Raw genomic sequence first — 15,857 nt, 5'->3', positions numbered from 1 at the left:
CCAGGGCCACGTCAAAGAGAGGCTTCTTTTCAGTGTCCATGTGGCCAATGTACGAAGGTTCTCAGGTATGAGATTAACGAGCAAGAAGATAAAATACCGACAGAAGCGACAGATCAAGCCAAGCAAAAGCCTCAGCCACCGCCCTTCTGTATGCCCTCTCGCGAAACGTGAGGGCCAAGTTTTCTACCAGACTGCATTTCCCTAGAGAGTGGTGGTTGGGGCCTACTAGGAAGGGGTGAGGGGGGAGAGCATTCGTGAAGGCAAAGCAGGTAGAAATGGAATCGCTAAGGGACACTGAAGGATGGAGAAAGAAAGACGACTTAAGTTTTTTCCAGTTTTCTAAATATTCCTTCTCTTGGCAATTTCAGCTCACTGCCACATTATTGGAATGAGTGAGCCAGACTTTACTTTGCCAGGAAAAAAAAAAAAGCCATCCCCAAATGGAAATGCATGGTTGAAAAACACACCCTGGCATATTGAAACAAAATGGGCGTGAACAGCCCTATATGGGTTCCATAGGCCCTTGAACAAAATCTCAACATTGTTTGGAGGAAAAAAATCAATGTAAAATACCCAAAGGAGCAATGGCTTTATGCTCACTCTACAGTGTAACTTACATGATTCTCCTTTATTTTTAAAAAGGTTTTAGACACTTCTGGTGGTTCAAAAACAAGAAAATCATTCAGAACTTCTTAGGATAGGGATTTGCTTGGGTCTGATTGTCTTATGAACATTATTCCTATTGGCATGCAAAACATATTTGGGAAGATCAAGAAGCCATGCAACGAAACTCGTACCTGCATAGAATTCGGGACTGTAGACTGCACCCACGACTGGATTCAATTTCCAGCCTTCAAACAAATATAAAAAATGTTATTATATTTCATTCAAAAACTTACATCCTTGCAAGTTAACTGCAAATCAACTGGGTTGGTGTATTTTTTTATTTTAAAATTTAGAGGATACTATATATATATATATATATACACACACAGTATATATATTGGGTATGCATGAAAATTATTTGAAAAATATACATGAAAAAAATAGATTTATGCCCTTTGATTTTCTGTCCACACAAGGTCATAGTATGAAAACTGCTGACCAGCTACAGGTGAACCTTTTGAAAATGAAGTGGTAATTAATTTTCTCCTATATCAATATTTTCTAGAGCCACAATAATCATTTCAGGTTTTTTTGTCTTCATTCATGGATCACTGCTAGATAATCCATCGCATGTCCTTTAGCATTAAGTTCACAAAAATTTGAAAACTCGCATAAACAGAATTCCTTGAGGCAACATATTCTGATAATTGTCATCCCTGATTATGACCGGGACAGTCTATAGTATTCTGAAGTGCTTTTTAAACCCCAAAGAAAATGACGTTTATCCACTAGAGATTAAGTGTGGAATACATTTCAGTGCATTCAGGAACCATAAAAATTCTTAATCAATGCATGACATCTAAGGTAACTTTCAAATAACCTGTATATAAAATGAACAGAATCCTGTAATTCTCCAAATGTTCTGGATAGAGCTTTTTCTGAAAAAAAAAAAAAAAAAGAATTCTGGCCTTTTAAAACTCTGACTCAAGGAAAGCATGTACAAGAATATTTGGAAATTGAGAAGCTGCCCACATTCCACACCCCAGGATTTAGGGAAGAGCTTCCATAGAATGGTCACGTTTCAGGGTTTGGAGGTGCTGGTTGTTTGGGGTTTAGGTAATCCTGCTAGGGCTGGTATGTCTATGAAGACACCTATTATAAAGAATACCTGAAGATAAGGACAGATCAGGTGTGCCGTCTGTCACAGAAAACCTTGTGTCCTGGGACAGAGGGTCAAACATCAGAGGTTCTTTTTTTAATCAGAAGCCATGCCGAAAGTTGGGATATGAGGGAAGGTATTTAGGAGAGCTCTGAGTTCTCTCCGGAAGGGAGAGGTTCACATCCCATCTTCTGACCTAAGCAAAGAGCCTGTAAGAGTGGCTGAGAGGTGGCCATAGTTGACAGATCCACTAAGGAAGTCAGGCCCAGTATCCGAACAGACAGGCCCCCTGGGTGAACCGAAGAACTTCCTAAGAATGGTTTGTTTCTCAGAACTTGCAGTTCCCTCTTGAATAAGTAGCTCTTAAGTCACAGCCCCACGATGATTTTAGGATGGGGTTTCTCCAAGTGCCATCCTTGAATTACTTAGGAGGCTTCCTAATGGGAAACTCCTGGTTCCATTTTAGATCTGCAAAAAGAGACGTGAAATTCTGAGATGGATTGTCCCAACGGTTTCTGAAACCTTGAATGACACCTTCCTCTCTTATACTGACCCCATCTTGACTTACAGGAATTTCTTTAGTGACATAAAAATAAAAATCATCCTGGATGTTTCAGAAAATGTGTTTTATGAGTGTGGGAAATGGCTTCAATTTGAGCAACTGAAATTCCACTGCTTCCTAAAGAAGAAAATACCCAATTTCTGAGGACATGGGGACCACTAGCCGCATTTCAAGTCATTTGGAATCTAAGAGAAAATAGAGCAAACTGGTTGCAAATCAAGCTCCCGGGCATATTTCACTGTTCTCTTTCTAATCCTTCGCAGAAATCTAGAGTTGGTGAAAGTAATCTATAAGGACCTATATGAAATGAATAACTAAGCTATTCATTTATTGCTCCTCATCCTCTTTCACTTTCCCATTCTATACCCTGCTTATGCCCCTGCCTTTCACAGGTAAGGGGGACAAGACCTTCTTGACACTTCTGAGGCACGGTTCTGTTACCTGCATACATCCTTATTAGCTCCCTTAAATATTTCCTTTTGCACACAAGGCTGGGACACACTATTCATTGAGTGTGGACCCACCAATCAATTTTGATGTCACTCGAAAAGACTGAAGGTTGTACCAACAGTCTTTTATTTCCTCAAAGAAAGAGATTTCTCAGAGGTATCTAAGACCAACTAGAAATTATGCTTCTCTCATCCCCCTTATCTCTCTCATTTTCTTGGGCCGTGAAATCTATTACCCAATCTACCTACCTGCCTACAGATTCTGTTGATCTATCTACCTATCCTTTATGTATGTATGTACATAGCTATCTAATCTCTATCATCTATGTATCAATTTATAACCTATACATCTCCATCATCTCCTTGTCACTCTCACTCTCTCATCTGTTTATCTTCTATCTACCTGTCTATCGACTGCGTGACCAGCTCTTGACAAAGCCAACCTGACGTTAGTGAGGTCTGCAGTGTGTACCCAGGACAGGCTCCTTAGTGCGATGCCCTCCGCTCCTCTAGAGCTACTACCCCCAACTCGATTCCCAGTTTTGTTTCCTGCATGGCTGTTAACACTCTCTGGGTTTATCTTTCCTCTTTCTCTGCTTGTTCTGAATTGCTTTTCTAAACATTCTCCTTCATTAAAATTAATGGCAAAGTGAACAGGATCGCCATCTGATGTGAATTCCCAGCATCTAAAACTGTGTTGAGCAAATAGTCAGCGCTCCATAAATATTTACTTAGTTTTGCTCTAAAGGAACTGATAGAATAGAGAGCTTTTCCTGAAGGACTCACTCCCTTTCAGCTAGGATTCTTTCTCCTTCTGGCCTCCGATGCCCCAGATGGCCTGCTTCCTGACGGACATCTAATAGAGAAGGACTCTGTTCATTGGGCAGCTCTCTTCAAGGAAAAGGATTAAGAGTCCAGCCCTTGAAAATCATCTCTGCTCACACAGAGCTCATGCAGGCTTGTATAAATGTATGCAAATCACATGTAAATGGCCTCTTAGTCTCTGTGACTCCCTCTAGTACCTGGAAAAGACCCTAGGGATAACCTGGCTGGGACAGAGGCTGCACTGTCAGGAAGATGGACACAATGAGCCCAGTTTTAAGTCCCCAGGCAGTCTGTGTACATCCCCAAGCCTTGCAAATTGAGAGATTTTGATCAAGGACATTAAACCAAACAATGAGGCTTACAGCAAGAGAACAGCTGATAAAGCCCACACTCCCGGCCTCCCAAGGCCCCCGCACACCAAGGCAATGGAGCAGAGACCAGAGACATGGGGGTGTCCCTCCACATCACCCACAGGAGCTGCTCAGAGAGAAGCCTCCATGGCGGGGCCTCAAGAGGCTGCATCCAAGTCCGCTCCCCTCCTCAAATGTAGCTTCTCAAAGGCCGCCTGCCAGCCTTCTGTAGAAAAGCACTGGCCAGGATCCCCAGGGTTAAGGGTGGCTCTGTTGGGTGCCAAAAGGCAGGTCTGAATGTCCACACCAAACATCTGCCCGTCTTCTCCAGGGCTTGGCTGGGTGCAGATCAAAGCAACCCATTTAAGAAAGGATCCCTACATGTACCACAGGGATTTCCAAAACTGCATACCAATGGTTTCCAGTGGACTAGACTGAGGGTGCCAGGGACCTGGTAGCTGAAATGGTACACAAGGCATTGCCCCAAATGAAAAGTCAGTTGCACATCAGTTGGTTCACTCAGTATTTTTTTTTTTGCAACGTATATTCATGGTCAGTATTTAGATTTCATCTAAAATGCAGGATTTCTGGCTCTCTTGACACTTCAGTAGAAATGGCCACTTATATTAAGGAACCCCATGGACCAATTTGCTGGAGGTGACTGGGGATCACCCCAATTATACCCCCACTTAGGCAGACTCACCTCTGTTCCCTATTGTGCACCTGGCTTGGAGGTCAAATGCCCACACTCTTTTATTGCTACCTTAGACTGCTTCTCCTTCTAGTAGAGCAACAGTTTACTTCTCCCAGTATGAAAATGAAATCCAGTACAAAAAGAATATTTTTCTCAGACCCTCTCTGTTTGCTTATTCAGTTTACCTTCTACCTCTGTTGACATCTGCATGTTTGATCCTTAAACCAGTACATCTGTCAGGAAATTCAACTTACTATCTATAACAAAAAGGAACAAGATGGCTACTTACTATTGAGATGACTGTGTAAAAATCAGGTTTTCAGGGCAGGTTATATCCCCGGCACCGTGTTGAGTACCTTACGTCCCATGGTAGTCACAGATGCCCCATGGAGTAGGTCCCACTATGTCTACCATGCCCACTTGAGAAAACCGGTGTGCAGAGAGTTTGAACAACTCGATCAGTAGCCAGTGAAAGGCAGAGCTGAATCAAAGTGTATCTCTTTAGATAGTCTTGGATCTTTTCTGCTCGGTTTTCATCCTTCCTAACATCTCTAAGAAATAAAAAAGCTACATCCAACATCCATGCTTCTCCAACATGCAGAAAATCCCTGCAGAAATGGTTCTCGATTGGTTTCGCAGAGCAAACATTTGGTCTGAGGGTTAGTATCCTCAGGAGAAATCAGCAATCCAGAAGTGGCCCAATTCCCCTTTTATGGAGCTTTCTGATGGGTAGTATCCAGAACCCTATGTGTCATTCTACAGCCTTCTCTTATATCCAAGTTCAAATGTCCTGGGAAATGGAATCTATATCCTCCATGACACTATTAACTGTGGTCCTTTATAGCACAGCCTCCAAGCCATGAATCTCCCTGTATTTAGGGTACAGTATTATTTACCACTGGGAGCTTTGCAGCTGCATAAACTTTGTTGGATATATTTTTGAAGGAATGCATGAATGTGATGCTGGCACTGATAATGACATTTCACCATTTGAAGATGACCTCAAAATTTGATGACTCTAGTAATGTATAATTTTGCTGAAGTCTCAGCTTGATGGTTTTTGAGAGTGAATCAGATAGCTAATGAATGAATCTCAATGATCATTTAGTTTTCCCATTCCAAAGTGACTTCAATTGGTCCTGACTCATCTTTTTAATTTTTCCAGCTTTACTCATGTATTGACCACGAAAATATGCATACTTAAGGTGTGCAACTTGTTAGTGTGATAGCCATTTACACTGTAAAATATCCGCCATAGTCAAGCTAATTAGCAAATCCATCATCTCACATAGATAGCACTCTTTTTTTTTTTTTTACAGTGATACTGTCTTCTCTTAACACAGTCACTCTTGTTATGGATCTGAGAGGGTCCCATATATTTTCAGTTACGCTGGTTGCAATTTATGGGAAACTGTATTGGTGGTGATGATACTTGTGAATTGAAGATCGTGAAAGCTTTGAGAACTGTTTTTCTTTGAATACCAAAACTCTCCACGATCTCCTCTCTAGAAGCCGTCTTTATACAATTAGGATTTGCATTTGTTTTTTTAAGTCAGTTCGACTATGACTGTCCATCCACCCTTCACGTACCATACCCAGTCATGTGACAGGGTAAGCCTCTAAGTGCCCCTTGCAAGTATACAGAGGACAGATTCACACAATTTATTCCTGGAAACTCAGAATACACGGCTACCTGGGATGGGATGTGGGATATTTATGGCAACATCTGGCAGGAATATGGGGCTGCGCATTTAGTGAGCTTTTTGTTATCCTAGCTGGTGGCCATCTGAGCGCAGTTCTGTAAGATGACAGGGAGGAAGCGATATACTAACAAACACAGGTATGGCCACAAGATTTTGTTCCTTCATAATAAAAAGAAAAAACTTCCATAATCACTTCATCTTATCTAGCCTCAGTTTTTGCATCTTTAAAATAGGGCTAACTATGTCCTCTTAATAGGACTTCATGTGGGTCCAGTGCATGCATTTAAAATTTTTAAAAGCACATTTTAATTTAATGTCATATGGCCTGTGTTCCAGAAATTTGGCTGTTAATGAATGGGCTTTGAATTATGTCCAAAAATCCCACAGGTTCAGTTTTCAGCCCCTGGGTTGAAATGACATTGATTATAACTATTTCTTTAAAATAAGTATGCATACGTATGGAATAATACTTGGTTCCCCTTGTCTCATTTTCCCACATGAACAGCACACAGGAGCACCTAGGCACATGTATGCAAACACACACACACACGTACCACACACACACACAATTGCTACTTCATAATTAAAGAAAATGCCCAGTAGTCAGGTGGCTGTCACCAGGTAGTAACTCTGGCATGCGGCAGAGCTATCATTTTTACTTGAGTAGAAAGGCTTTGGACATACACATCAGAGGTTTGCTTCGAGTCACACTGGGCATTTGAAGTCTGTTGTGGACATTTTCTATACCATTTAAGGATGTATCTTGGGTTGTGGAAGCTGGCAAAATGAGTCAGCAGAACAAATAATTCTTCTGGTCTCTCAGCATAGAGCCCTACTATACTGAGGGTGACTCTCTGTTTAATGATGAACTCTCTTAAAAATAAGAACAAATTCACTTAGTCAAACTGGTAGCCATTGGCAGATGGAAGAATTAAAACTAAAGCAAAGCTACCAAATGCTAAAACTATTGTTTAAAACAGAAAAATAAAATAGCCTTAACTGTCAATCAATATGGAAGGTTGGAATAAACTCATATATCCATTTTATGGAAAATCACAAAACCAATAAAAAGAATGAATTTGGTCTGTATATACAGTAACACTGAAAGAATTCCATGTTGATTTACAAAACCAATTAAAAATAATATATATACCATGATCGCACTTACAAAAAACGCAGGTACACAATACTGTAGATATATAAATATATCCTCATTACATATATACGCATGAAAATGCAAAATAAAAGTATAGACAATAATCTATAATAGTGGTGTCTTCTGGGGGGGAAGGGAAGGAAACTAAGTTGGTCGTGGTGTTATTCAAAATATATTTTAACCTTTTCTTTCATGTTTCTTTCTTATTTTTCCCTTTCTTAAAAAACAAATCTCCAAGCATCATGTGTCATTACAATGTTAAAGATGGAAAATTCCATACATCTTCCCTTTTTAAAAACCAATAAAACAAAGAAAAAAAAATATTTCAGCCTCACCATTCAACTCAACCATCAGCATTTTGGTCTAATGCGTACCATAACTGAGTTGAAATCATACTATATATGTAACTTTTATTTAAAAATTTTCATTTATTATGAGGTCCTTCATGGTTTTCATCCTACTCATTTTCATGGATATAATATTCCACTGAGTGTACATACTTTAACTTACATTATATTTGTTCTAATTTGGGGGAGAATTAAGTATGTGATTAGCATATTAGAAGCTTGCCCCCTATGTATCTTTAAGAGAGATTTATTCTGAGGACTAAAGAATCAAAATGCTTGAACATTTTTAATTCTTCACATAGAAGTGAGTACTTAGCATGGAGAGTTTTGAGACATCTCGTTTAGTAAGGACAGAACTGCATTGTCCCAGAGGGGCCTGCAGTACACAGCAAGGTCTTCACCTGGCCCGACCTGGAACGAGGCGATTCAGAGGGCAGCAAATAATGCACTCATAGTAGGGAACGCATCATGAGGCCCCCTCTAAGCCACTTCAAAAGCTTAATAGCTCCAGAGAAGACTCAAAGCCAGGACCAAATTCTACAGTCCCACTTCCAGGAATGATTAGTGATCAATGTGAAGATGGTGGTAAAAAAAGAAACAAATGAAACTTCTATTTTCCCTGAACTTACGATAATAACAACAAATAAATTACTCAAGTAATTCTTCAATAAATACTGCATCTCACCCCCAGTGGGAGTTATTCCAGAGAGACTGAAGGAGGGCCATGCACCCTGAACCTGGAAACTAAATTTGCCTTTGTTATGAAAATTATCTTATTGATTCAGGTGGTTCCCTGTAGCAGGTCAGTGGCAAGAACACAGAAGCCATGCTAAGGCAAACGTGACTTGTTACAACAGATGCCCTGGTTAAATTATTTAGTAGATTCAGAGGTAGAGGCGACCTCTTATAAAAGGCCAATCTCCACTTACCGTTTGTATAAGGGTTGACAGTCTTTTTATTTGTCATTACACGAGCTGTAGCATTATTTACCTATGTACATAGAAAACTCAAGTGAGAACATATTCTAGAGCCAGCCCACAGTTCCATTAGTTGCATGCATTATGACTGTGATTATTTATTAAAAACGAAAACAAAACTAAAATGCATTTTAATTTATAAAAGGCAGTAGGTGCATAACAAAATCATACATTTTTATAATTACATTTACTTCATAACCATTTTAACTTACAAATCATTTCAATACAGCAATGTCATATCATTTAAAAGTTTAATAAGGAGACAGTAAAAGCAAATTAAAAGAAACTGCATAATTGAAGATTTAAAAGCATGCGTGTACTCCATGGTAACACAGAAACAATAAATACTTTTTAAACATAAAATAAAGTTCATATGAAGGAACATGCAGTGGAATAGAAGAGGGGAGAGACAAGGTACAAGGGAACATAAATATCAAAAAAGGGACAAACAAGTTTTAGCCGTGTGCAACACCGTAGGACAGAAGAACCATTGGGGAAGCAACATCTAGCATTCAACACTCGGAACAAGAGCCTTTTACATTGCAAGGATTAACGAAATCATTCAAGCTTTAAAGTCACAGCTAACAAAAGGAGAAAAGAGGGTGCATTGTTTAACACAATATGAAGTTAACAATCTGAGTAAGATGTGCACCGATCATATCTCAATCCAGTCAGTGCCTTCCAGGCTAGCTTAGAACGTACACTCAATTACAGGCGTACCAATATCCAAAAAAATAGAGCATCAAGAAAACTTAATACAACAAGTCAAAAAAATTCACGTGGTATATATATATGTATATAGATATATCAGCACTAAATACGTGAAACGGCAGATGGACTTCACCACTTACCATTCACCACCATCGCCAGCATGGATTTGTATACAGTTACCATGGTTACTGAGAGTTTGGTGAGGGGCCTAAGCGTTATCGTCGAGGGGGGAAAATGAAAGGCAAAATATGCAACATCTTACTCCAAAGACTAAAGCATTTGTAACTGGTTTTTTTTTTTTCTTTAAGTTTTAACAAATATGACCCAGTGGCCACGTTGAGGGAGATCCAGTGGTAGAAAGAGCTGATTCTGAGTATTGGAAATTTTAGCATTTATTTCTTGCAGTGAAGTGGAGCCAGATATTGAACAGGAAATCCCGTTTGGTTATTCACTTTATTATCCAAAGAATACAAAGATTCAAATGGGCTTCTTCAGAAAAAAAAAAAATGAAAGGTATAAGTGGACAAAGACCTCTCATTTTTTTTTTTAAACAACTGTTCTTTCAAAAGTGATCTCTTTCACAATTTGGCTTAATTTGCACACCACTGTGGATCCCTCCTCAACCCTGCAGCAGAAAGAAAAGAAAAGAAAAAGAAACGGTTCTATACTCGGTTTTGTTCTGCAGCACTGTCACCACGTTTGAAATCTATTGCACCCTTGATTATAAAACATGAAAACTAAAATAAAACAAACAAACAAAAAAACCTTTCAGATCAACCTTTCTTTTGTCTCATGTTTGCCATCCACCTTTCATCAGAAATAAGAGTAATGTCACAAAGTAAACTTTTTTTTAAAAAAAAAAAGTAAGGCCAGTTTTCCTTTTTATATATAAATATATATATATATAAACAATGACAAGGGAATAGGGTCACATACAAGACACAGTGATGCATCTGAAACGACAAATGAGCGTGAAGCAGACATTTATAAAAAAGATGAAAAGGAAAATATTTTGAACATGCACCTCGATTTTACGGCCCTCTACCACGGTGCCGTGTAATTTCTCCCTCGCCCTGTCCGCATCGGCACTATTTTCGAAAGTTACGAAACCAAATCCCTGCATGCAGGAGGGAGAAGGGAAAACAACATGCAGATTATTATTTCAGTCCACGACCACTGTGTAACGTTCTCTCGCTTTAATCTCTATTTCTCGTCCTGGCTTCAGTTCTGTAACATGCAAATTAGAGAAATTATAAGAGTACTAAGGTGTGCAATAAGTAAGCGACAAATGTGAACAAGATTTTTTGTTTTCTGTCACCAGATTAGCATGTAACCCCTGAGGAAGTCAAAGAATGATACCAAAAATACCTCTCTACATGTCACTACGGAAGAAAATAAATCTAACGGAAAGAAAATGAGATCAAAATAAATTTACAGTGTCTTCACAGAGAATAAAAATGAAATAACAAGGAAAAGAAAAGGGAACCACTTTCTGGACATGCAAATTAAGAATGAAATAAAATAAAACGTGTGCACGAAATTCAACAAGGAATGCCAAAATCTTCTAACATTGCCTACAGAGTCATGCCGTGTGGTTTTAAGAACATCTCTTCTTCATGCAATTTTAGGGTTATTCAGATTTATCAATTCTACAGCCTTTACTTCTCAAAAAATAAAAATTAGAAGCCTAAAAAAAAGGAAAGACCTTTTTTATAATCAATCTTAAACTCTGATTTATAAACAAAATAATCACATGAAATGAATAGAAATAAACATCAATTGATTAATAATGCAAACAGTTCAATTGATCAGTAATGCAAACTTTTTTTATATGAGTACTTTCTCCTCCCCCCAAAAAATAGACATGCTTCTGAATTTCTCAATTTTTCAGACTAGTGTATTAACCAAAAAGGGACATACGTAGACACATTGTAAAGTTCTAAGACATAATGCTGGTATTCATACCAACAGGGAGAAAATAAAAAGCCTCTTTAATAGGATGTTATTTATAATAACACTCTGGGCACTTCCTCTTTTCCTGAGAGATAATAAACAGTCCCTTTACTTCACCACTGACATATTTTGTTTTAATATTTCAGCCTCAAAAACAACCCCCCTAAATATCACATTGTCAAAATCCATCTTTTTTCTTCACTGACACTGTTCCTAAGAAGAGTACAGGAAATATAACACATTATTTTTAAAGCCCCTAAAAACATTTGTACATCTTGTTCAGAAATACACACCAACCTTTTGAAACAATTCCAGTGCAAATTTGCCCAAACTGTTCTGGTTTTCACAGTGTAAACTGGGTGAAATAATGCAACGTGTTGGGACTTCTATTTGCATTGGGTAAACGTTGCATAGGGTAAATGCCGGCTTTATGTTTATCTGGGGAAGTTTGATATTCAGTCTTACTAATAAAACAGACAATTACTACAAATCACAGGTCAGTATAACCAACTAGCATGAAGCTGCAAGCCCTGTCTAGGTCGCTAACGTGATCTGCAAAGCTCAGGATTTACAGAGGTGTTGCCCACGTTAAGTACTCAAACATACTAACTGATTAGTTTTGAAATACCAGGTCTTCAATGGGCAAAAGACAGAATTGGGGGCCATTGCTCTATTTGTTGATTCTCAGTCTTGGCCAGTGGGTCCCCAAATTGGCACATCAGAAGGAACTTCAGAGTATATTAAATGCTTAGATCCCTGAGACCCACCACGTATCTACCAGATCAGAGCCCGAGAGTGGAGCCCAGCAGTTGCATTTCGACGGTCTGTCATATCACGGGCACCATCAACATCAAAAGAAGGTTTTGGCTCATTGCATGAAGTAGAAATATTGTATTGCCAGTTTCTATACAGCAACCTATGGAATGAAGTGGGTTTGTGAAGTGAGTATCTGTGTGACTTGGTTATTTGTATCTTAGATGCAGGGGTACAGCTGAAATCCCACAGCAGTGTTCTTAGCCTCACCTCTACGCCTAACTCCTTGGATGCACAGCCATTTAATAGGGAATACCAGGACTCTGGCCAGGAAAGAGAATCCATAATCCAAGTCTTATCGGTGGAGGGCCCGGGAGCATCACTGGGTCTATGCGTACCAGCAGTCACTGTTACCGGGGCACTGAGAAGAACACGCCCAGGTGAAACAGGGCATTCAACCCACTTGTCAAACATTATCCCGAAGAACCAAGTCATCGTGATTTCAGTCCGAACCCAAGGCCAACCGTACGGGCCTGAAATCAGCAGTGTGTAAGTCAGGGAGAGATGAAGGTGGAGAGAGAAATACATCCTAAACCCCAAGAAAAGTTCATCAAGTACAAGGGAAGGACTCCATCTGGCTCTCAAGGCCTTACTGTGCTTTGAAGTGAAGATAATACACAGATTCTCTTCATGACTATGCTTACTGTTAATTATTTTCTGCTAAACTTCTCTCTCTCTCTCTCTCTCTTTTTCTTTCTTTTCTTTTCTTTTTTTTTTGAGATGCTCTGCATGTCCCATTTCCAGCTGCTGAGATGACTGACTGAGATCTGAGAAAGTTGGGTTCCAAAGAACTTGCTCTCGACACAGTTCCCCACATACCAAAGGGACTTTCCTACCTTTCCAGCGGACAGTCCCATCTCCCACCAAGACAAGAACTGAATGGCCTCTCTGGTGGCTCAGACATTGCCAGGATGCTCAGAGGGCAACTAGGTCATAGCCAATGACTGTGTGGCCATTTTTAGGTAACCCCCGTCTATCAAGCACAGGTCTGGCAACTATGAGGACAGGTGCCGAGGTTCTTTGAACCTGCTTCAAGGCCAGAGGTCTATCTCAAAGAAACCTCAGCGTATGGTTCTTAACAATATTCTGAATATTTTTTATCTCAGCCTTTAAAAGGGGCCCACTCTGGTCTTGGCCTGGAGCACGTACAAATCGAGTGTGGTGCCCGTGGGTAACCCTTAAAGATGAAGGGTGCACGGGGGCTGCAGAAGGGAAGCACATGCCACGGCCTGCTGGATGACAGACACTGCTTTCAGGGTTTACCTCTACATGGGGTGGAGCACAGAAGGCACCAGGCTGCTGGGGAAAAGACCGCGCCATGTGCCGCCCTAGGATGGGAAGGCACATACCGACAACTCCAAGAGGGACTGCTGCACAAGGTGACTTGCTTATTTTAAACTCTTCTCGTGAATCATGAATTCTAACCCTCTTGCATCCCAGTTGTTTTTTTGTTTTGTTTTGTTTTCATGGTGTTTGTTTAAGTGATGGCTCCCTTTTCTGTATGGATACAAATGCAACATTTTATATCTTAACTAAAGGCTCTGGTACACCCAGGATGGAGGACAGCACGGTTTTTTCATTTCTCGTGAAAATACAATTCGTCTCGCTTCAGGGGCAGAGAACTCCTGTCTATCAGAGGGGAGCTGCTGATAAAAGTCTACAGGTTCATTTTTCTGAGGGACTAAGCACCTCACATCTCACAGCTCACTAACTACCCTGGCGCCCTCAGCACCTCTCCCTGGGAGACCATCAGCCCCGCCTTTCCCTGGGAAATTCTTACTCATCTCTCCCTCAGCGTCTTCCCAAGAGCCTTCCCACCTCCCAACAGTACTGCTCAGCCTGCCCGGGTTCTTGGCAGCCTCCCCTTGGCCACAGAATGCAGCGTGCTGCAGGGCTGCTGCTGGCTTCCCCAGTCTCCCCTCCTGCTATTGGGGGACATCCCAGGGCAGGAAGTACTTCTGTTTTGCTCACAGTTGACTTCACCTGTCTTGTACCTAGAATGGGGCTGATTCTTCAAGATGTCTCTTGAATCCACGACCAGGCTGGACATTTCCTAGGTATCTTAAACAATAGCTGTTATCTAGTTGCATCCCCCAAAAAAACATTTCAGAGCTGAACAATGGTTTTTAAATCTCCTATAAGGAAACATGAATGGGTGGTGCTTTCACCCCTAAATGTTATCTAAGTGTCATTTTCGAAGGCTCGCATATCTTTGGAAAATGCGGCTTCCTTGTGTACTTGGTCTCCACATATACAAGGACCACTGACGGTATGCATTCTGAGGTTTAGACAGACACTGCCTGTGTAGGCATAGGTGCCGTGCACATGCACACACTAAACACCCCCAGAACACACAGCCTAAGTGCTCACATAGCCTTGAGGGAGCTGCCTTGGGGTCTGTCACCAAAGAGAATGGCCAGAAGGTGAGCTTCGAGCTCTTATGATCCCACCCATCTCCTGGCTGTTTCTCCAGCACCAAATGATGAAAATGAGCTCACAATGAGGGTTCAGGTTGCTCAACTGTGTAAATGGACATGTTTCCTTAAATAAAGTCCTTTCCTGTAAAGGATAAAGTCAAATATGAAAAATAGCCTTGTGTGAGCCGTCGCCCCCATGTAGCCATCCCCAAATGGACTGTCGCGAGGACGCCCCCGCCGTACCTAAGCAGTCAGTTCCAGCACCTGCAAGTCCGGTCCGTGCGGAGGGAGCGTGCCCACTGAGAGAGGCTATTTTTGATGTTTCCTAACAAAAAAAAATGCTGCACCAAGTCAGACTCGGGATGCGGCCAAGTTAAACGGTCTTCCTCCTGGAGCCCCAGAGACTGGTTAACCATAGGAATGATGAGAAAAGCCCTAAAAATAGCACCGCCATTACACTTTCAATATAGCAGACGATATTCTTCTAATGTCCCAAACATCTCTCAGAATGAATTATGGTAGCTTTCTCCAACTGGCAAAAGTTAGAAAAACAAAATATAAATTCGATGCACATTTAAAAAAAAACCTTTAGAAGCCGTAGTGATACAGACTCAGGGTTAGAAGGAGGCTGGCTAATCTCCCAGGTCTTCTCCGGTTTTGCCAGGAGTGCATCAGGCCTGGGTGTGGGGGATCTGGCTGGGCACGTCTTTCTCTCGGCGTGGTCTGCTCGGCGGGAGCAGAGGTCATCCCTGTCCTGGTCTCCACAGAGGACACAGAACAAGAGCCAGCTTACTGTCCCCCCTGCCTAGAGGTCAAACTCCCGACATATCACAAGAAGGACCATTTAACACCTGAAGTTATCGAAGGATGGCAGGGTCTCTGAACTCGCAGAACCAGAGACTATAAGGGATTGATTTCATTTTTACTCATCTGGGGAATCACAGAATCATTTTGGCTGTGCAGAAGAGAATACTGGAATTTTCTTCCTTCAAATCAAGCAGCATCGCCCTATTCAGTTAATACTAAGTCTCCTGTGCAGGGAGAGGGTACATACAGTCCAAGAAATAGTACATTTCTATGCCTGCTTCGTGGGGAGTTGCTGCCTGCTGTGCCCCAGAGAGCTGACACTTGCCTT

At 40.9% G+C, this 15,857-nt stretch overlaps 1 protein-coding gene across 37 annotated transcripts in view; it reads right to left on the bottom strand.

Annotated features, from left to right (window-relative positions):
• Nucleotides 1-15,857, bottom strand: part of RBFOX1 (RNA binding fox-1 homolog 1) — a 1,840,194-nt gene that overhangs the window by 93,875 nt on the left and 1,730,462 nt on the right. For 31 of the 37 annotated variants that reach the window (XR_012121954.1, XR_012121955.1, XM_073214694.1 and 28 more), the window contains 3 exons: nucleotides 10,564-10,656; nucleotides 8,781-8,841; nucleotides 798-851 (listed from right to left, as the gene is read on the bottom strand). Coding sequence is in view for 35 of the 37 variants with exons in the window: in XM_073214694.1 (XP_073070795.1) it covers nucleotides 798-851; nucleotides 8,781-8,841; nucleotides 10,564-10,656 (208 nt within the window). In the remaining 2 variants the exon portion in view is untranslated. The remainder of the gene's footprint in view (nucleotides 1-797; nucleotides 852-8,780; nucleotides 8,842-10,563; nucleotides 10,657-15,857) is intronic. The other 6 variants (XM_073214708.1, XM_073214707.1, XM_073214695.1 and 3 more) reach the window with 1 other exon arrangement.

This window comes from Manis javanica, chromosome 10 (genome assembly GCF_040802235.1).
Source record: "Manis javanica isolate MJ-LG chromosome 10, MJ_LKY, whole genome shotgun sequence".
Lineage (NCBI taxonomy): Eukaryota > Metazoa > Chordata > Mammalia > Pholidota > Manidae > Manis > Manis javanica.
Note: the sequence above shows the minus strand (reverse complement) of the source record. Positions and strands in the feature narration are given on the sequence as shown.